We start from the raw sequence: 22,041 nt of genomic DNA, 5'->3' as shown, positions 1-22,041 counted from the left end.
TACGTGTGTGAGAGTATGTGTTTAGGATGCCTACTCTCGGCGGTGAGGGTGGTGGGGGCCAGGATTGGATATGGTGACGGGGTGGGATGACCCCCTCAGTCTCCTTAGGTTGGCCGCTCCCTGCCTCGGGTTGGGGCAGCGAAGCTCGGTGCCTAATGAGCCAGCTAGTAAGCAGGCTCTCCTCTTCCAGAGGACCATTTCCTCTGGACCTACGCATTTCCACCCACCCACCCCGCACACATACATACGCACACAGTCCTTGTACATTTAGGATTCTGGGGGCAGGCATGTTACCCAGAGGTTGACGAGGTGGGCCTGCTGCCATGGTTCACTTGTCTCCTCACCACTGTCTGTCCCTCAGTTTTTACTGCACCTTAGACATTGAGGGCCTTTGAGGGGACGGTGTGGACACGCATTGTCCAGTGGCCCAGGCCCTTGCCCACGTTTGTCCTAGCACCTGTCCCCTCAGTTTTAACTGCACCATAGTATCACACACTATCACACATGCATATACACCAACACCTACACACAACACTGGGGGTGGAGGGGTGGGAAGGCCTTCCTTCACCCGTTTCCTGCTCCCTGCCGGGGCGGGGGTGGGTCGCTGGCGTGGGGCTTGGCTGGGGGCGTCCTGGAACTGCTACCGATCCTTGCTGGTCCAGCTCTGTTTCCTCTGGTTCCCCTGGACCTGCACTCCTGGGCTGTGGGGGCGCTGTCCGGGGTCTCCCTCTCCCGCCTGCGTGGGCGGGCATGCGAGGGTCACTGGGAAGTGCGGCCCTGGGGCTCCACAGCTCCTGGGGGGCTGTGGGCGGGTGGGATTCCCGGGCCTTTCTCTGCCTACCTCTGGCCTCTGGGGGGATGTTGTCGCAGCTCTCTACCCTTGCTGGCAAGTACATTCTGTACATTTATCCTATGTTGCACTTTTGTGTTGCACATAAACACACATTCATACATACATATACATCACAGTCATTTTTGCTGTATGTCTTGGGTACACTTTCTGCTCTACTTTGCAGTGGTCGTTTGAGCTGGTTGGTGAACGTGTGAACAACAGTGATGTATGTTGTACATGCCAGGACACATTTGTGTGGGCACATATCTGGGCACATGTGTCTGCAGGTGTACCTGTTTACCTCAGTTAATGATTGGTTCGCCTCACAAAACTGGTTCTCCTGATTGGAGCATTTGATCTTCAGGTTGTTGAGGATGTCCAACTTTCTGGAATGAAGTTGTTCTCCAGTTTCTCCTGATTGAGCTGGCAGGTGGTCTTCATCTTCACACACAGAAAAATCACAGACAACAATTCAACAACAACAGACAACAACTTGATCTCGTAATGAGTCTCTCCAAGCCCGATCACTTCCTCATGTCTTCCACATACAGGAAGAAGTAGATCACATAACTTGCATCTAGAATGACAATATAAAGCGTACATAGTTGAATAAATAAAAAAATGTAGTAATATCAGAAAATACACATAGAAACGTTAAACAAACTTTTCCCAAGTGAAGGAACATGATTAGCGCCTCGTTTCCTGCTGTGGTCATCTGAGCATCACAAATCCAGATCCTGTAATTGTTTTGAGTTTTTTACAGCAGTGTTGGGGTGATCCCAGCCATGGTCCAAGAGACAGAGACAAGAGCAACATAAAGACATGTGAGAGTTGATGAAGGACTAAAAATGTTTGTATGTGTGTAGTGATGCGGGAGGCAGGGTGAGACAGAGAGGGAGGGTGAAAGAGATAGATAGATAGATAGAGAGAGAGAGAGAGAGAGAGAGAGAGAGTGGAGTGAGTGTGGGTACGGGAAAGAGTAATCCAAGTTTTGTGATTGAACGGTTCAGATCAGGTTTAGAAACATTTCAGGTCTACCATTACAAGTTTTAAAGATTTATGTTGCTATTACCACATTCAAGTTTATTTTAGGTTCCTAATGCAAAATGTAGCGTCTAGTGTATCTGATCATTTAGATTTTCACCTCCCCACCAAGATGTTCAGTGCTTTCACTTTTAAACTAAAATGTCGACGCTGTAGCCGCTCTGGGATCGTGCTGCTTTACGCTGAGACCCCAGACGAACGTATTTTTGTTGCCTTGTACTTGTGACAATGTACAATGACAATAAAACATCTTTCATAACCTTTCATTTCCTTCCATTGTTTGAACTACTGAACAAAGAGAGCTGATACAAGATGATATTATCACCCCTGTGGTCAATTATGCACCACAAAGTGCAATTACATGTGGACATTTCTCCCTCTGCTGATAAAGAGTAGACATTGCAATGCAGTAAATAAATTCATGAAAATTGACTGCATCCTTTAATGGTATGTAAATGCTTGTTCATAAAGTTACCATGGTAATAATTAGCAGTCCAGTGTCAGCTGGCTGCTGGGCTAAATTCACCTGTGCCCAAAGTGACAGCCAATCAAAACTGACATATAAATGAGGCCACATGTAGACTCAAACCAAGACACAGATGATTGACTAACCCCAGTCATGAGACCTGTGGTATGCTGGAATCTGTGCAAGTTACATAAATATGTAACATATTTGTAACTTACACAAAGATGCATACTGCGTGGCTAAATCATGGCGGAGCAGCAGAATCTGCACGTCTGAGTGGAGTGAGGTGTAAAGTTTGTGGTTGAGTCTCCAGTCATATAAGAACCCCGACCTGGGGCAGCTCCGGCCTGTTCTGCCCCACTACATCCAGGCCTTGTTGAGTTTTTGAAGGAGCTGTTTGTTTTATCTCTATAGACAGTGTTTGTATTTGGAATTTTTGGTTAGATCTGTGACTCACTCCCTTCCATCTCCTTTGAGCGCTGCTGTGTGATTAGTAGGACAGTGTTCTTTAAAAGCGTCCTCTCAAACCTAAACCCTTCAACTTTCAGATTGCTGAATTATTGTTAAATGAGGCCACTGATATGCCAGGGATCATAATGTAGGTCAGATTCTCTCCTTATTTGACTTCAAGATATGGATTTCTGGGTTTGAATTCTCTGTCTGATGTGAATCGATGTCGGCGAGCTGATTATTCACTTTGTAGACCTGCGTCAGGAAGGTTTGTAGACCTGGGTCAGGAAGGTTTGTAGACCTGGGTCAGGAAGGTTTGTAAACCTGGGTCAGGAAGGTTTGTAGACCTGGGTCAGGAAGGTTTGTAGGCCTGGGTCAGGAAGGTTTGTAGACCTGGGTCAGGAAGGTTTGTAGGCCTGGGTCAGAAAGGTTTGTAGACCTGGGTCAGGAAGGTTTGTAGACCTGGGTCAGGAAGGTTTGTAGGCCTGGGTCAGGAAGGTTTGTAGACCTGGGTCAGAAAGGTTTGTAGACCTGGGTCAGGAAGGTTTGTAGGCCTGGGTCAGGAAGGTTTGTAGACCTGGGTCAGGAAGGTTTGTAGGCCTGGGTCAGAAAGGTTTGTAGACCTGGGTCAGGAAGGTTTGTAGACCTGGGTCAGGAAGGTTTGTAGGCCTGGGTCAGGAAGGTTTGTAGGCCTGGGTCAGGAAGGTTTGTAGACCTGGGTCAGGAAGGTTTGTAGGCCTGGGTCAGGAAGGTTTGTAGACCTGGGTCAGGAAGGTTTGTAGACCTGGTTCTGGTTCAGACAAGAGTCTGTTCCATACACCCAACTGGCTGTGGAGGAATTATTTAAGTGGCATGTATGTATATTTTTTTCACACATGCATTGCCCCTCTTGGCAGAGAAGTAACTCAGAGGACTGGCCATAAACTCAACGTCACTGCCATGGTGTCTGAAGAGGAGATTTGTGATCAGGAGTCTCCTGACCCATTGCAACCAGGGGGGTCGCCGACTTATTTTAACAGGGGTGATGCATCCCCCCCAGTGGTGTAGTGGGAGTGTGTAGCGGGGGAACAGCGACCCCCCCACTTATTTTAACTGGATGTTGCTCTTGCTGAGACTGTTACATCAAACGCTAGGTTTATACATGATGCGTTAGTAGTTCGCCAACTCCTGGCGATCGATCCCTCACGCTTAACAATTTAGAATCGCTACACCGCCACACCAAAAACGACCCCCCACTTATTTTTTTAGGACTACACCACTGATTGCAACAACCTTCTTTCAACCCAACCCTGGAGGGAGACAATGACCTACTGATTGAGATGATTCTGGTGACCTTGGCAGCTTCACCGTAGCTATCGCTACTAGCTATAAGTAGATTTATGCAGTGTTTTCATCCATATGGCTACGTCTGAATTCCTACAATCAATACATTTTTGATGTTTATTGGACATTAGTACCTTCTGATTCACAATGAAGTCAATACTTGGAATGCAAATTTGTATTGCACAGTGGCAGTTGACACAAACATTAAACATTTCTTTGGCTTTGGGTGGTAAATGGGATGATCTGTGGCACCATAATGTCTAATTCTTGGGGGAAAAATCAACCAACCTGTCTCACACATGCATAAAATTATCAAGCGTAAGTGTGCAGTGTCTGTCGTCAGCCCACGTGGCATTTTTTTTACACACGTGTATTTGACTTCCCTTCTTCTTACATCCTCAACATTATCTGGTTTCCCTTCTCACGTGTGCGCTGCTTTGTTTCTGCTTGTTGTCTCTGGTTATTACTCGAGTTTGTAAGTAGGCCTACTTTTGAATTTTGTTTTCGCTGTTTCTGTCGATGTGGTTCAGTTGTTTTCTTGATTTGTTGCTTTGCTTGAACGTCTTTTGTTTTCCTTTTAGTTAAACGTTAACATTACGTTCATTTTTTTGCAGTTTTGGTTATCTTGAAACCTCGACTCTCGCTTGCGTCCTGCCTCGTTTCCTCGCCTTCTTTTACAGAACTCTCCATTTTCTCCTGCAGAACATTTTGTTAAATGTATCTCATCTTCTGAGCCAGAATTTCCCATTATGTAGCTACCATATCACACGTTCATGTGCAATTATGCATGTTAAGAATGATATAGTGAGTGTTTGATATACGGGAATTTATTTTTCATGATTTATATGTTCTAATCCCTTGTGTAAGTGGTTTCTGTGACGGGCAGGGTGAGCAACTAAAAAGGAAGCGATCACGCCAAGTCTCAGGGAAATAGGATGGTTTAATAGAAAGTGTGCAAACCAAAAACCGGTGCATTGTTCCGAATGAAGGAAATAATAACCAGCAGTCAACTGGTACAAAGACAAGACATATATAGACGAACAAACGACCCTCAGGTGAGACGGATCACGGGTCCCGCCCACCTGAGGGACGAACATCATGTGACCAAAAACAGGACATCTGCCGCTGTAAACGGGGGTGACCGGCAGGGGGCCCCCCCACAACGTGACAGACCCTCCCCTCCGGACGTGCAGCTTACAGCGGCAGCACACAAAACACAACAAAGGGGCGGGAGGGCGGGGACAAGACAGGGACCCGTTTCCTGCAGTCCTGGAGCTGAAAACATAAAACACACACACACACGTTAGCTCGCCTCCTGGGCGGGACCCTGGACCGATTGGGCCGTCAACAAGACGATAACCACGCCCCGGTTGGTCACAGGGCCCTCACGCCCTAACCGGCCTTAGGCTGCTTAAGCCCCACCGCTGTGCGCGGACCGGGAGCACATGGCCCAACAAACGTCACAGGTGTGGATGTGTGAAGGCCGCCATACTGGGGTGCGGTCACGGCTTCCACCGACAACCTCCCGAACCTACCTCTTCGCTCGGAGCTGACCCCTGCCCTTTTCGCTAGGGGTCACCCCAGACTCCTGGGGAGTGAACCCCTCCTGGGGCCCCTCATCTCAATGTGGACTCCTCCACCCAACCCAGGAGCGCCAGAGACCAGGGCCCTGGCAATGCGCATCAGGGACACGCTGGTCACCCTAAGCTCGAAGGGGAGGGTCTCCTCCTGGAGACCCCACTAGGTCCGGGAGTGCCGCAGTCCACCACCAGGAGCGACCTGCAACACATCACACACACACGCACACAGACGACACACAACACATAACGCGCCCTGCCCTGACCTTTGGCCCCCCTTTACCCAGGGGGGAGGGGACCCCTTCTTGGCATGAGGAGACACCCTGCCCATACACCCCAGGCATCCTCTGCCTACATAAAGGGGTACAGGGGTTCCTCCCTGCCCAGGGGTCCCTCCCAAAGGTCAGGTCTCCTGATGGAGTTGCGCCTTCTGAGCCACATGCCGTGGCTCAGGAACCCCATAGCTCCCCCCCAAAAACATATTTAGGGGGGGCCTCTCCGGGGAATAACAAAACAAAAAACACAGACACAACATAAAACATATACGCACCTAGATGCCCTCCGTACCACACCCAGTGGCACGGGACCTCAAATGGACCCCTCCCCACACACAGTGAAGAGGGGCGCAAGAGAGGAATTACATAAAACAAATCACGCTACATGCTAGGACAAAACGAACACGCAAAGACAGAGAATACAAACAAACGGACAGGACCCACCGATGCGCGCGCTCTGTAGAGCGTGAAGCGCCTACTCCAGCTCTCTCTCTCCCTTACCATTTTCGCAATGGGATCCGAACATCTTTGGAGAGAGAGAGCTATACGCGAGCGGCTATGCGTCACACCCACAGCGACGCGTCTCTCGGGCTCGCAGTCACTCACCCCCGTCACCACGGGATATCGGGTGAGCGAGGCGAAAAGAGCCGAGAGACTCTCGCGTCTAACGCGGTCTAGCATGCGGCACGCACTGGTGGACCTGTCTACATACACACACAAACACCACCAGCAAAACACACACACCACGGCATACTCACACACTTGCTCACTTCTGCGTCGTTATTAAAACAAAACACTACAACGTACACACACACACACACACACATATACAGACGATAACGGACAACGGACGAGCGTAATGTGTGGTACCGGTAGTTTCGCTGGGTGAGAGCGGAGTCTACTGGTCCCCAGCTCTAGTCACCGCCGTGTTACTTACAGGTCTCAACACAAACAACATTTAAACATGGCGGGACGAGTGGGGACAGACTCAACACACTCTTGGACAAACACACAGCACATAGACAAACACTTACCACGAGACATGACCACAAATGAAGGAAAAAGTAAAGGAGACTGGCGGCTTCCGAAGGGTGGTTGGTTATTCTGTGACGGGCAGGGTGAGCAACTAAAAAGGAAGCGATTACGCCAAGTCTCAGGGAAATAGTATGGTTTAATAGAAAGTGTGCAAAAACCGGTGCATTGTTCTGAATGAAGGAAATAATAACCAGCAGTCAACTGGTACAAAGACAAGACATATATAGACGAACAAACGACCCTCAGGTAAGACGGATCACGGGTCCCGCCCACCTGAGGGACGAACATCACGTGACCAAAAACAGGACATCTGCCGCTGTAAACGGGGGCGACCGGCAGGGGCCGCCCCCACAACGTGACAGTTTCTTATTAAAGTATTATGCGCTTTGTAAAAGTAATTGCACGATGGGGAAAAATACGGTAGCACGATATATTACGCACATTAAAATACGCAGACAATCTACATTTATGTATTAGGGAACACTAGGCTGCGACCGGAAAAGCAATTTTTTAAGTGTTAAAATTGAGACTATTTTAGTATTATATTGCCATCGATTCTTATTGTTGACTTGTAACTCCTGCGGTGGCCCAAAAAACCGCACCCCGCGACCCCAGAATTTTTACCCGCAGAAGGAGTTTCAAACAAGCCCAATTTGGCGTGAAAACCGCGAACCTGGCAACACTGGCTGCAGGTCGGAGCCCCGGTGGGCGTGGGTAAAGGGCGGAGCATGTGTCAATCATTTTCGACTGCAGCCAATCAGATACTAGACTTTTGTTGTCAATCAGTTTTTATTAAGCCAATTATCAGTCAGAGTTAGCTGTCAATCATTTTTTACTGCAGCCAATCATCTTAACAGATCTGCCAAAATAAGACGGAAACTGCATGGAGAAGCTCTTAAACAGAAGTATATGCTTACACAAAAGTAGCTGAATAAAAACATTAGAAGAGCCATGACTTTAGACATTTTTTAAAATCAAAGTCAAAGTTTAAAATACTTCTCACTTGTTATTCTGGAACGGCACTTTAATGTTTTTTTTTCCTTTATTGCACGTATTGCATCATTTGTACATTATATATATATATATATAAATATGCGCCTGAGTGTGAGAGAGGGAGGATTTAAGTGTAAATGAGAGCAAATAAAAAAGTTACAATAAATGTTTTTTAGATTTAAAATCTTTAAGATGTTCAGCTACATTTAAGCTTGTACACCTGAGAAAACAAAAACAACAGATATACAAATTGTATATTGCTGTCACACTTATCCAGAGCAGCTTGCAATCTTCATTTGTGACATCTAGAGAAAAAAGTCTGGAAAGACCAAGAAAACTTCTACCAACAAAAAATAGTTTTATATGATTAGAAAGTTAGAATATTATTTTCTCTCCTCTTATCAGTTATAACATCAAAACCTTGTATCTACACTTATTTTCCATTTTCCATATTTTCCATTCATTTTTAGACGTCTACATGACCACCACTGAGCAGGTGGATCATACTCTCACTTCAGTGACACTTGACCTGTATGTTGTGGTGTACTGTGCACAGCTTAGCTGTGTTTGATTCACTCACACCAGTGCAACACATACTAATACAGCACCACCATGTCACTGGTCACTGAAGCTGAAAATGATCCACCTGCTTTGTGGAGGTCCTGGGGCCTCACTTATAAAACTTTGCGTGGAATCTGGAGTGAAAATGTACGTGCGCTCAAAACCAGGAAATTGCGTGCGCACAAAAAAAAACTGATTTATAAAACCCTGCGTACGCACACCCGCACGTTGTTTCCTCTTTATAAATCACAACCATCTTCAAACTGAGCGCAGCTGAATCAGCCGCACGCTCCGCCTCCGCCCCGCCCACTTTTACCCATAAATGGTCAATGCAAATCACTCATAAATATTTAAATGGAAGCTTGCCCCATTCTTTTTGAAGCGGAATAATGGATGAGAAAAAGACGAAAAAACGAAAATTTGGAGAATGTGAAGTGGAAGTCCTTGTTTCAGAGGTCGAGGCAAGGAAAAATGTGTTGTTTGAGTGGCAACATGTGGCTGCAGCTGTTAACAATGTAAGCTCTACAAGCCGCACTGTTGCAGAAGTAAAAAAGAAATGGTCGGACTTGAAAGTAGATGCAAAGAAACGGATTTCTTTGCACAGGAAGAGTGCAAGTGCTACTGGTGGGGGAAAGGCCACACTTTCTCCGTCTCCTTTTGATGAGAGGATGGCATGTTTAATTGGGGAACCCCTGTTAAGTGGCGTGGTGACTGAAAATGAGGGCGATACAGACTTGGCTGATGAACCCATCACTGGTGAACCAGGTAAAAACAAATTATCCATAATCGTACATAGTTTTAATAAAGACGCAATAATCAGACTTTTTTTCCTAGAATGGTTTATTAAATTATTTAACCATCACTGTTTTTTAGAGAGGACTGTGGGAGTCAGGGCCGGCGCCAGAACATATACAGTGAGGGGGCGTCAGAAAATTTCGGCGTTCAAAGTTGTTGAGCTATGGCGGCGGCGAATGTTAAGTTGATGAGCGGGGGGGGGGTTTGGCAAACGTAAGGTCTTATTATTTACATTGAGGGGGCGGGACACCTCGCCTGAGGGGGCGACGCCCTGGTGGGAGTGGACAGCAGTCATTCAGCTGAAGACTGCTAACCCGGCCCCAGCGGTGTCTCCGGTGCCCGGATGCCTCCAGCAGTGCACCACGTGCTTTAAACGGAGGTCGTGTTCTGACTGAGGCTGTTTTACAAACACAAATAAACACAATTACAGCAATTGACAATTTACCAAATGAGCTTAAAGAGATTAAGGGGATACTGTCTGAAATGTCAAGTACATTAAAAGAACTTGTTAAAAAAAAACCTTTGCGTTTCTCTTCAATTATTTATAATCGACACATCACGTCCTCGCGCAGTCTGACTGCTTGAATATTACGTGCGTCAGGTGGGTAAACATGTGGGTCTGGTTCAGGGTCATTTGCTTGTTGGTCGGTCATTATCAGGGCGAGACCATTCTGCTGTGCCATGTTGTGTAGCACGGCACATGCTCTCACTATCCGGCAGACTTTTTCTGGGTTGTAAAGCAGTCTCCCACCTGATGCATCTAAACAGCGCCATCGGCCTTTTAGCAGCCCGATGGTGCGTTCTACAACAGAGCGTGTCAGAGTGTGCACGTCATTGTAGCGTCCTTCTGTTCTTAATCTTGATCTATTCGGGATTAACTGATGCGTGAGGATGGTTTGCGCATTTACTTGCAATTCTCTATTTAACCAGATGATGTCACTATTTCCCCACTCTCTCTATCTCTCTCTCCGCAATGTTTTACATGTTTACGGCAGCTCTAGAGTTTGCTTAAAACTACGCACGTTTTTACGCCACGTACTTTTTTATAAATCACAGTTTTTGCGCAAGATGTTGCGTGCGCACATTTCAAACCCATTTTTGTGCGTACGCACGCTTTATAAATGAGGCCCCAGGACTCCAAAGGGAACCCATCCTCCATTGGGTAGCCCAGCTAAGAGCCGTTCATATTTATAGTTCCATATGTAGGCTGAGCAGTCGCTCCAGTGTGGATGTTGGGCCTCAGGTAGCAGACAGCATCGGTGTGTCCGCTGGTGGCATCAGCACATCCACCAGCAAGCCAGACCATTTTCTAAGTGCTTTATCGAATTGTTTTTGTAGAAGCATGTAACCAAGATACAAAATGCAGGTTAAAGTCACACACTGATGAAGAGCACTGGACAAATGCTAATAGTGTACTCTTTAACTCGGTAGCCACAGTCCTGTGTATATGTATATAATGATTAATGATTTTAGAGTATCCAATCAATCTAACTATGTTTTTTTTACCTGTGGGTGGAAACCAGTGACCATGATGAGAACGTAGAACCTTCACCTAGATAGAGACAAACCAGAGACCATGGTGAGAACATAGAACCTTCGCAAGTGTGGCCTTTCCCCCACCAGTAGCACTTGCACTCTTCCTGTGCAAAGAAATCTTGGTGCTAAGTGGTAAGGTCTCTGGTTTGTCTCTATCTAGGTGAAGGCTCTATGTTCTCACCATGGTCTCTGGTTTGTCTGTCTAGGCGAAGGTTCTATGTTCTCACCATGGTCTCTGGTTTGTCTCTATCTAGGCGAAGGTTCTATGTTGACACCGATGCTGTCTGCTACCTGAGGCCCAACATCCACACTGGAGCGACTGCTCAGCCTACATATGGAACTATAAATATGAACGGCTCTTAGCTGGGCTACCCAATGGAGGATGGGTTCCCTTTGGAGTCCTGGGGCCTCATTTATAATGCGTGCGTACGCGCAAAAACTGTGATTTATAAAAAAGTACGTGGCGTAAAAACGTGCGTAGTTTTAAGCAAACTCTAGAGCTGCCGTAAACATGTAAAAATAAATAATTGGTAACTGAGTGATTGGGAGTTTCACCCTTGGCTGGGAGTCGAGCACCAGGTGGCCGCGCATAACTGTGGGCTGACGAGCACACAGCTCGCAGAAAACCAGTGAGAGTGAAGGTCGCGCTCTGTGTGAGTGTTTGTTGTTCTAGAGAGCGTGAGTGAGTAGTTATCTCCCTACTCAGAAGCAGTAGTAAGATGGGTGGGTGTCATGGTCGTCATACTGACGGTGAAGCCGGTAAGGCACAGCATAAGAGTCAATTTCAAGTATGGGTTTCAAAGTGTGATTTTCCAGGGGAAGGGAGTTTTAACATGGATCGGGTGGCAGCATTGAAACGAAATTTGATAAGAGAACAATTTAATGGGTTAAAAGTCAACTGGGAAGCATTTGACATGTGGGAGAGGGATGCAAAAAGGCGGGAATATAAGTTAAAATTAAAGACCAAATATGAGATTCAACACGAGTTTCTAAATCTCAAGTGTGTCAAGTGTGTTGCAGATCCAGACCTGTACGGACGTCCCAGTGAAACCTCCTCTTCCTCCTCCTCTTCCTTCTCCTCCGAAGCGCCCGGTCAGCCCAGTGACGTCGCACACGAGATCACATGATGTGCAGGATGTGACAGACGGGCCAAGCCGAGAAGATGCCCAGCTAATGGTCTGTGACAGCGAGTCGTTCCTGCCCCCACCTCCAGAGGTTCCGGCAACAACCAAAGATCAGGTGATGTGCCCAATGGTGGGGGTGGCGGGGCAGGATGAGCCTATGCTGGTTATGAGAACATGGACTTTAACGGACTCAAAGGAAGTTTTAAAGCAATTCGGACACCCAGAGGATGTGGGGGGTTGCAGGTTTGTGGATGAACTGGAATTGTTTTGCTGTGAGTCCAGACCGACATCACATGAGTTGCGACGTCTTCTTTGCCTGAAGCTGAGAATAGATGTGGCAAAGATCCGGATGGACTGGCCAGCTGAAAACAGACGGCTGACCAACACAAAGTGGACATGTGTTGAAATCCAGCTGAAGAGGGTGAGTAACCAGAGGACACAGAAGCAAGAAAAATAAAGGCATCAAACATACCTAGCCATGGTTCAAATGATGACGGGCGGTGGAAAAGTTAACGGAAGAAAAGACTGGAAGTGGCAGAAGAAGGACAAACGTGAGAAGCAAGTTTGGCAAAGTCAAGGTGGGTCGACTGGTGACTATTCGGAAGGGTCAGGTAAGACAAACTGTTCCCGTGCTTTGCAATGAAGAAATGCTTTCGCTAACAAATGCTGATACTGTTGATAATGATAAAATGCTTTGCAATGAAGAAATGCTTTGCCTATGCACATAGATGCCACATAGATAAAGTGATGAAACCTGCTACTGAGTTTTTGCAAAATAAATGTTTTGCCAAGTGATTTGCCATGTGAAGAGATATATCAACACATTTGAACACCATATGCACTCTGTGTGCTGATAACGCTGATGTTTTCCCATAGCAGAGATAAGCGAGTTCCTGTCAACAGCAGACGCCTCTGAGCTGTCAGAGCGGGCGGGAGCAGTACACAGGGAGGGGGTATTACTGCAGTACACAGGGAGGGGGTATTACTGCAGTACACAGGGAGGGGGTATTACTGCAAAAAAATTGGCAGGCCGCCAATCGCATGCTAAGTAATTGTGCAAACCTGTCTTCTGTCTTATCAATAGTTCACAAGTCGGTGTAAGAGGCCTTGCCTAAGCCATGAGAAGGTCTGCAGCACAACCTGAAGCCGGGGTGAAAGGAGGGTGTTCGGGGTGCCTCAGGTGAGTGGGAGGAGTGCAGATCGGGTGTGCACGCACTCCAAGCACAACAGCTGTCAAGAAAGTTCAACGATCACCCACTATGAACCCTGTGCTCTTGCTCATCCTGTGATGGAGCACAGTGACCCCTCCACGCTCAGCTTCCTCGTGATGGCATGATGGACTGACTGTCGCCGTGGCCACTTCCAAGTTGAGATTAGGAGGGACCGGCCGGCACGTCCAGCGAGGTCAGTTTAGGAACATCCGAGGAACATCAGATTAGGACTGAGCCGAGGCCGTCCAGAGAGAAGACAATACACATCTGTGGCCTACTGAAGCCACGAGGATGGCTTCAGTGCCATGATTAACACACATATATGCAAAAGAGCTCTAACATATACATCTAATGTGTTTAATACATATTAAGAAAGCCTGGCATAAAGGGAAATCATAAAATTTCCATCACATCTCTGTGGTGTCTCTTTATCTTCACTGCTGATACACGTCTTCAGTGGTTATTTTAGCAGATCTAGTTTTGATCTGCATGTTCTCGAAAACATGGAGCGAGCAGCACAATAGAATCCGCTTCATGTTGTCGTGTACTTTTCGTACTTTTTAGTTTTACTGTAACTATAAATGTTTTTGTCGTGAAAAACTATGTTGAGTAACAACACTCAGAGAGCTGAAAAGTCTTATACATGATCCTGTCTGGCAGCATGATAACACTTCCACTATATGAATGAACACTGACCACAGATGTTCCAAACACAGACATCTCACCCTGCAGAACTAATTTAAGTGAAGCAGCATTAAGAATTAAACCCCACCAACCACCACCGCAAAACTGCTACAGCAGAGCAGAGTCACGCAAGTGGACAGCAAGAGTTCGTTATTAAATGTACATTTACAATGTTTCTTGTAAAGGGTTGTTATGAACGAATAAATGGTCATTGGTCATTAAATGTAAATTGACATGTTCTGAGAGCCAAATGTACAGTTCATGTACATTTAATTGGCTAGCTGGGTTATGTGCGTGAGAGAGAGAGTGTGTGTGTGTGTGTGTGTGTGTGTGTGGGGGGGGGGGGGGGGGAAGTGGTGTGATTCTGTCTGAGGAACTTGATCATCTCAGAACACACACAGGGATGGAGAGGTTGTGTCTTCTGCTGGTTGTGCTCCACATCACTGCAGGTGGGATCAGTTATTTCATCTGTTCTCTTAGAGACAAACTGAGACTCAGTTCTGAGTTCAGTGTTGTTCACATTAGTGACGTGGTGTCTGTCTAGTTTAGACTAAGTGTGTGTATAAATGTCCTTATTAAAAATAGTATTACACTACAAGTACTGAATCTGTTCAACTAAACATGTAACAGAGATGAATTATTGGATTGTTTATAACCTGCATTTGGAGGCTTATAGCCAGTAGCATTGTAATATTTTCCCTCTGAGTGATAATAATGTGGGAGCTTTCTGTCTTTCTGCAGGCTGCATACTCTCTGACGATAAGACCATGGAGGTCAAAGGTCACACAGGAGGCTCAGTCCTGCTGTCCTGCTCCTGCACTGACCTGCAGACAGAACCTCTGAGTTTCACCTGGAGGACTTGGAGTAGTGGATACTGGACTGAAGTCTTCAGTGATGAGCGCTACACAGACAGAGTTCAGCTGTTTAATGAACTCTCTCCTGGAAATCTCTCTCTGCTCATAACTGACCTGAGAGAAGAAGATGAGGGAGAATACAACTGTGATACTTGGCGTGAACACGGATATTACAGATACTTCACTCTGCGTGTTTCAGGTAAACCACTGAAATATACATGACAACATGTGTAGTCGTGAAAAGATCCTTTGCAGCGTGAGTGTGAAGATGACTGAGAGATCAAAGGTTCACCTGTGTTTACTGTTTATAATAAATTTTCATGTCACATTTTTGTCAGCAAAATGAAAACTGATCATTATTTGCTTTGTCGTTTAGTAAAATATACCACTGAATATTTTACTATATAAGAACAAGCCCGTAACCTATCTTCATATTTTCCTTTAATTGCAAACACCCCTGCAAATGGTTTGATCCGCACTGACTGTAGCCGCGGGAGTTTTAACCTTTCTGATACTACACACACAAGGTTGCCAACTTTTCAAAATCACTTGGAGTGAGATTTGATTTTTTTGGGGGGGGGGGGGTCAAATGGACACATTAATTATTATATGTGTAGGTACCATGCTAAACCAGCAGGTGGCAGTACCACTGGCAACATATTGAACAAGCTTGCTTTGACGGAAGTAAGGGTGTGTCTACAGTTCAGGTGTTTAAATACCCTGAACAGCCATTCATCTCTCTCTCTCTGGTTTGACTGACACCGAGGTTAGACCTATTAAAGAGAGGCTCCGCCACTCCTCTCTCTCTCCGGTTTTCTCTGAGAGCACGCAAACTTTGATACGACTAACAGCAAACAGCTGAATGTCGTATTACCTCATTAACGAGCCCGAGTTACGGTGTAGTAACCAGCAACCGATCAACGTTACCGCGACAACAGATTCACCAAACGACTTCAATCAAGCTTGCTAACGCGGCCACACGGACTGAAACAAAGGCGATCAACTCCCTGTTGTTAAACCGTGAACGAGACTCGCGTTCCTGGACGATTCCCCAGCACACCTGGACGACGTCGCTTTAATCAACGAGGAGCCTGCGGTGGAAATTCCCTCCTAATTCCAGGAGAATTCAGGGAGGACGAGGAAACCACCCAAAACACTCAACACGTGAGACTCTTAACGCTGGGCATAGTTTATCAAAGGGCAAAGTTATTTGAACTGTAGAGTTAACTAAGTTTTCTGTTAATACATTCCGAATGTGCTTAACTTTATTTTCATAATCCTCATTGATTTGTACACACAAAGTTCTCCACCTTGCATGCAATCTCTCCATGTTTTATTTATCTAATTAATGGACAACTTGTAGTCTTCCCCATTCTCAGACACACCACATTAATTTTTAGTTATTAAGCCAGCTCCATTACTCTTTGTTCTGACCACGTTGGAATAAACCAGCTGAGCTCATTAACACAGTCGCGCTGCTCTACCGTTTAAAGTCGGCGCCATTTTAGTTGCTTTGTTCTCTATAGGAGAACTGAGATTACAACTCCGCCTCCTCACACGCGCACAAGCGCGCGCGCACACTACTCTCCTCCCCTTTTTACACACACACACACACACACACACACACTAGATACCCAGTCTTCACTGTAAATATACTGATCCTTGTTGATGCCGTTTGTTTTAGAATAGTTGGTTTTAAATAAATGTATCATTTATTTTCACCAAATTGTCTGTGTTGATGTCATTCAAAAGTGGTTGTTGCCAAAACCTCCAAAGAATTCATTGTTAAATCCTTCAGATACCAAACCATTCATTACCTTTAGTTGATAACTAAACTTGTGGTTCTGGTATAATTAGAATATGAGACTGATTCTAAAATTAATGAGACTGATTAATAACTAAGGTAAAACAAATTATATCTACTTTAAAGGATTAGTAGGTGAAACCCCTACATATGTTTATATGTTTCCTCTCTGCTGCGCCTAAAGCGATCGATCACCAGTGGTTGGCGCCAGAGCGAACTAGTAACTCACTGAATCACAGATGTGGATCAGAGATAAATAAACTAGATTTTTTTCAGCATGAGAAATCGGAGGAATGGCGTGTGAAGTCAAATGCGTGCGTCTCATGCTCATTGCATGAGAGTTGGCAACCCTGCGTTTTTTAAGACCGCAGGGTTTGACTCTGTGAGCCCAGAGATGATGGAAAATAAACAACAACATTGTAGCTCCGTAAAGTTGGAGACCCGATGTGACTGTGTCTGTGATGTTTTTGGTTTCATAAGTTATTTGTTTGTATAGTGAGGGAAACTGGGACACATTCATGGACATCAAGAACGTCTCCAGAAGTGTCTCCTACAGGAACCGTCACATCTGTAGTTAAAGAATCACCAGATCTTCAGACTATACTCTGTTTTTCCCCAGTACGCAACATCATAGGTCAAACCACTTTCTATTTAATCTGCACTCAAATACCAACAGACCCTCTATCCAGTCTAACTGTTCTATGTGTGTTCACACAGTTCTCAGCATCTTGATGATTTTAGTACTCTGCATACTCGGGATAGAGGCATTCATCCATTGGAAACACAGAGGTAGTGTACACACACACACACACACACACACACACACACACATTCTCAATCTCTCTCTCTCGCACACACACACAGAGGGCAATATGTTTCCATGCCATTTGTGGGTGTTTGAACCGTTAGTTCACTTTCAGTTTGTTTACATTTGTTATTTCTTTTTTTTCCATTTTCTTGTAATACCAATAAAACACAGTGCACTACATGGAAATACAGAAGTGTACATACACTATTAAACATTACATACTAATATCATGTATATGAACCTTATTGTAATTTCTGGTATCTTTTCCCTTTAGGAGAGAGACATGGACAGAATGTGGACACTGAAACATCCAGACGTTAATGGTCAGGTTAGCTCACATGATGGACTGAATTTAGATCAGCCATGATGGAACAATTTTCATTCTTTGTCTTAAAGGTCAAAGATGTTTATTAATAAAGTGGGTCTGATCTGAGGTCAGATAAAAACTCATCAGTGATCAGAATCTTTGTCTGCTCCTCTGGAGTCTAAATGAAAATGGCTTGTGCAGGGTTGCCAACCTTTCAAGATCACTTGGAGTGAGATTTGAACCCTTGGGGGGGTGGGGTGTAAAATGGACACAAATTAAGTATTATATCGCGATCTATCGATCGCCAGTGGTTGGCGCCAGAGTGAACTAGTAACTCATTGAATCATAGATGTGGATCAGAGGTAAATAAACTAGATTTTTTTTCGGCGTGAGAAATCGGAAATGTGGCGTGAGAGTGTGTGAAGACGGTCAAATGCGTGTGTGAGAGTTGGCAACCCTGGTTTGTGTATTAATTACCACGGTTGTAATTTCTGGGCTCATCAGTCATCACCTGTATTTGACCCTGAGTTGGTGTGCATATGCAAAGAAAAAACCAACCTCGGGGCTCAGGGCTTCATCTCGCTGCAGTTCTTCACAGTCCAGCTGCATTACCGACAGAAGCTGTTGTTCAATGATGGACAGTAGTAGCAGTTGAGCTACCCGAGCACTTTGTGGTCACACTACACAGACTCTTCATGCCCACCAAGCTCTATGTGTTTAAGATGGCGTCATCTTCAACATGACAATTGGCAACCCTACTGAGAGAGAAGAACAGTTTAAGAAGACTGCACAAAATGAGGTGTGGATGTGGCCAGTTTTAATCACCTGTCCCAAATGCCTCTGCCCTGCAGATGATTAGCTACGTTCATTCTACCATTGAGCCGTCCAGGACCAGACTGAGCTGTCCAGGCCAGGACTAGCTGCTGGTCATGGACTATCTGCTGGTCAATGACTTGTTAGCCATATGTTCTCAAAGCACATAGTGTGTTGACCATCCCAAAGTGCCTTCACTCAAGTGAACATGTGGACAACAGTGATATATGTTGTACATGCCAGGACACATTTGTGTGGGCACATATCTGGGCACATGTGTCTGCAGGTGTGCCTGTTTACCTCAGTTAATGATTGGTTCGCCTCACAAAACTGGTTCTCCTGATTGGAGCATTTGATCTTCAGGTTGTTGAGGATGTCCAACTTTCTGGAATGAAGTTGTTCTCCAGTTTCTCCTGATTGAGCTGGCAGGTGGTCTTCATCTTCACACACAGAAAAATCACAGACAACAATTCAACAACAACAGACAACAACTTGATCTCGTAATGAGTCTCTCCAAGCCCGATCACTTCCTCATGTCTTCCACATACAGGAAGAAGTAGATCACATAACTTGCATCTAGAATGACAATATAAAGCGTACATAATTGAATAAATAAAAAAATGTAGTAATATCAGAAAATACACATAGAAACGTTAAACAAACTTTTCCCAAGTGAAGGAACATGATTAGCGCCTCGCTTCCTGCTGTGGTCATCTGAGCATCACAAATCCAGATCCTGTAATTGTTTTGAGTTTTTTACAGCAGTGTTGGGGTGATCCCAGCCATGGTCCAAGAGACAGAGACAAGAGCAACATAAAGACATGTGAGAGTTGATTAAGGACTAAAAATGTTTGTATGTGTGTAGTGATGCGGGAGGCAGGGTGAGACAGAGAGGGAGGGTGAAAGAGAGACATAGATAGATAGATAGATAGATAGATAGATAGATAGATAGATAGATAGATAGATAGACAGAGTCTCTCTCTCTCTCTCTCTCTCTCTCTCTATCTATGTGTGTAGTGAGTGAGTGTGGGTACGGGAAAGAGTAATCCAAGTTTTGTGAGTGAACGGATCAGATCAGGTTTAGAAATATTTCAGGTCTACCATTACAAGTTTTAAAGATTTATGTTGCTATTACCACATTCAAGTTTATTTTAGGTTTCTAACACAAAATGTAGCGTCTAGTGTATCTGAACATTTAGATTTTCACCTCTCCACCAAGATGTTCAGTGCTTTACTAAGCGTCGAAACTAAAATGTCGACGCTGTAGCCGCTCTGGGATCGTGCTGCTTTACGCTGAGACCCCAGACGAACGTATTTTTGTTGCCTTGTACTTGTGACAATGTACAATGACAATAAAACATCTTTCATAACCTTTCATTTCCTCCCATTGTTTGAACTGACTGAACAAAGAGATCTGATACAAGGTGATATTATCACCCCTGTGGTCAATTACGTACCACAAAGTGCAATTACATGTGGACATTTCTCCCTCTGCTGATAAAGAGTAGACATTGCAATGCAGTAAATAAATTCATTAAAATTGACTGCTTATTCATAAAGTTGCCATGGTAATAATTAGCACTCCAGTGTCAGCTGGCTGCTGGGCTAAATTCACCTGTGCCCAAAGTGACAGCCAATCAAAACTGACATATAAATGAGGCCACATATAGACTCAAACCAAGACACAGATGATTGACTAACCCCAGTCATGAGACCTGTGGTATGCTGGAATCTGTGCAAGTTACATAAATATGTAACATATTTGTAACTTACACAAAGATGCATACTGCGTGGCTAAATCATGGCGGAGCAGCAGAATCTGCACGTCTGAGTGGAGTGAGGTGTAAAGTTTGTGGTTGAGTCTCCAGTCATATAAGAACCCCGACCTGGGGCAGCTCCGGCCTGTTCTGCCCTACTACATCCAGGCCTTGTTGAGTTTTTGAAGGAGCTGTTTGTTTTATCTCTATAGACAGTGTTTGTATTTGGAATTTTTGGTTAGATCTGTGACTCACTCCCTTCCATCTCCTTTGACGAACAACATTTGTTTTAGCTTTGCTGTGTGATTAGTAGGACAGTGTTCTTTAAAAGCGTCCTCTCAAACCTAAACCCTTCAACTTTGAGATTGCTGAATTATTGTTAAATGAGGCCACTGATATGCCAGGGATCATAATGTAGGTCAGATTCTCTCCTTATTTGACTTCAAGATATGGATTTCTGGGTTTGAATTCCCTGTCTGATGTGAATCGATGTCGGCGAGCTGATTATTCACTTTGTAGACCTGGGTCAGGAAGGTTTGTAGACCTGGGTCAGGAAGGTTTGTAAACCTGGGTCAGGAAGGTTTGTAGACCTGGGTCAGGAAGGTTTGTAGACCTGGGTCAGGAAGGTTTGCAGACCTGGGTCAAGCGTAAGTGTGCAGTGTCTGTCGTCAGCCCACGTGGCATTTGATTCTTTTTGTTCTATCGGCCTTACACACGTGTATTTGACTTCCCTTCTCCTCACGTCCTCAACATTATCTGGTTTCCCTTCTCACGTGTGCGCTGCTTTGTTTCTGCTTGTCGTCTCTGGTTATTACTCGAGTTTGTAAGTACTTTTGAATTTTCCTTTCGCTGTTTCTGTCAATGTGGTTCAGTTGTTGTCGTTGATTTGTTGCTTTGCTTGAACATCTTTTGCTTTCCTTTTAGTTAAACGTTAACATACGTTTTTTGCAGTTTTGGTTATCTTGAAACCTCGACTCTTGCTTGTGGCCTGCCTCGTTTCCTCGCCTTCTTTTACAGAACTCTCCATTTTCTCCTGCAGAACGTTTTGTTAACACTAGAAGCGCCAAAGCTCCGGTCATTTGACCGCTGTGACGTCTACTAGAAGCGCCGCCTCTGGTCGACCTAATTATACCTAGAAGCGCCGAGCACCGGTCACTTGACCGCAGCAGCACAAAAAAAATATCTTTGCACTGGATCCAATTTCAGAACCCTCCTTTCATGACTTTTCCCAGAATTGTCGTTTTAATAAACTAGTATTTTTACATTTTGTCCTTTTAATAAACTACGTATTTTTAGTATTTCAAGACTGTGATTCTCTTTTCTGCCAGCGGGTGTTGCAAAGATTCGTATGTCATTTAATATTTAGTATAACTAAATAAAGAACAATAGTTTTCATCCATCCGTATCATTTTAATAATTTTGCGTTTTGTTACGCAAAGGTACATAGCCTACCTTTTATAATGATATTTTTGTAATTATTTTGCCTATTTATGCTTTTTGTTCTTTGTCTAACACAAAACATTATAAACATTTATTTGTAGATTTGTTATGTTCACCATAGCCTACAATCCACTAACATACAACTTTTAGACATTAAAACTTGAAATGGCGTAACATTGAGTATACAAACAAACTTGCTTTAGCTCGGTCTACGGGCTTCACTTTGCTACTCTGAGTATCGAACAAGCTTTTTGTGGATGTGGGGGTGGAAGGCTGCAGCGCAGTCTGTTTCATTAGCAAGACAAAAGACGTGAACGCTTCACAGTGGGAGTGCGGGCCAGTGGGTTTATGG

At 44.9% G+C, this 22,041-nt stretch overlaps 1 protein-coding gene across 1 annotated transcript; it reads left to right on the top strand.

The window, feature by feature from the left end:
- Positions 1–14,309: 14,309 nt before the first annotated feature.
- Positions 14,310–17,822, top strand: LOC143523606 (uncharacterized). The gene is made up of 5 exons (XM_077018164.1): positions 14,310–14,355; positions 14,648–14,959; positions 17,061–17,198; positions 17,282–17,353; positions 17,647–17,822. Exons 1-5 carry the CDS (start codon positions 14,310–14,312, stop codon positions 17,691–17,693), a joined length of 615 nt encoding a protein of 204 aa, XP_076874279.1. The 3' UTR covers positions 17,694–17,822.
- The last annotated feature ends 4,219 nt before the right edge of the window (positions 17,823–22,041 follow it).

This window comes from Brachyhypopomus gauderio, chromosome 9 (genome assembly GCF_052324685.1).
Source record: "Brachyhypopomus gauderio isolate BG-103 chromosome 9, BGAUD_0.2, whole genome shotgun sequence".
In the NCBI taxonomy this organism is placed as follows: Eukaryota; Metazoa; Chordata; class Actinopteri; order Gymnotiformes; family Hypopomidae; genus Brachyhypopomus; species Brachyhypopomus gauderio.
Note: the sequence above shows the minus strand (reverse complement) of the source record. Positions and strands in the feature narration are given on the sequence as shown.

What these genes read in the sequence shown, in the direction of transcription:
- LOC143523606 (XM_077018164.1), top strand. Translation starts at nt 14,310, where the DNA reads ATGGAGAGGTTGTGTCTTCTGCTGGTTGTGCTCCACATCACTGCAG. An exon ending in CCCAGTACGCAACATCATAG is followed by an intron (nt 17,199 to 17,281) that starts GTCAAACCACTT and finishes GTGTTCACACAG; the next exon opens with TTCTCAGCATCTTGATGATT. An exon ending in CATCCATTGGAAACACAGAG is followed by an intron (nt 17,354 to 17,646) that starts GTAGTGTACACA and finishes TTTTCCCTTTAG; the next exon opens with GAGAGAGACATGGACAGAAT.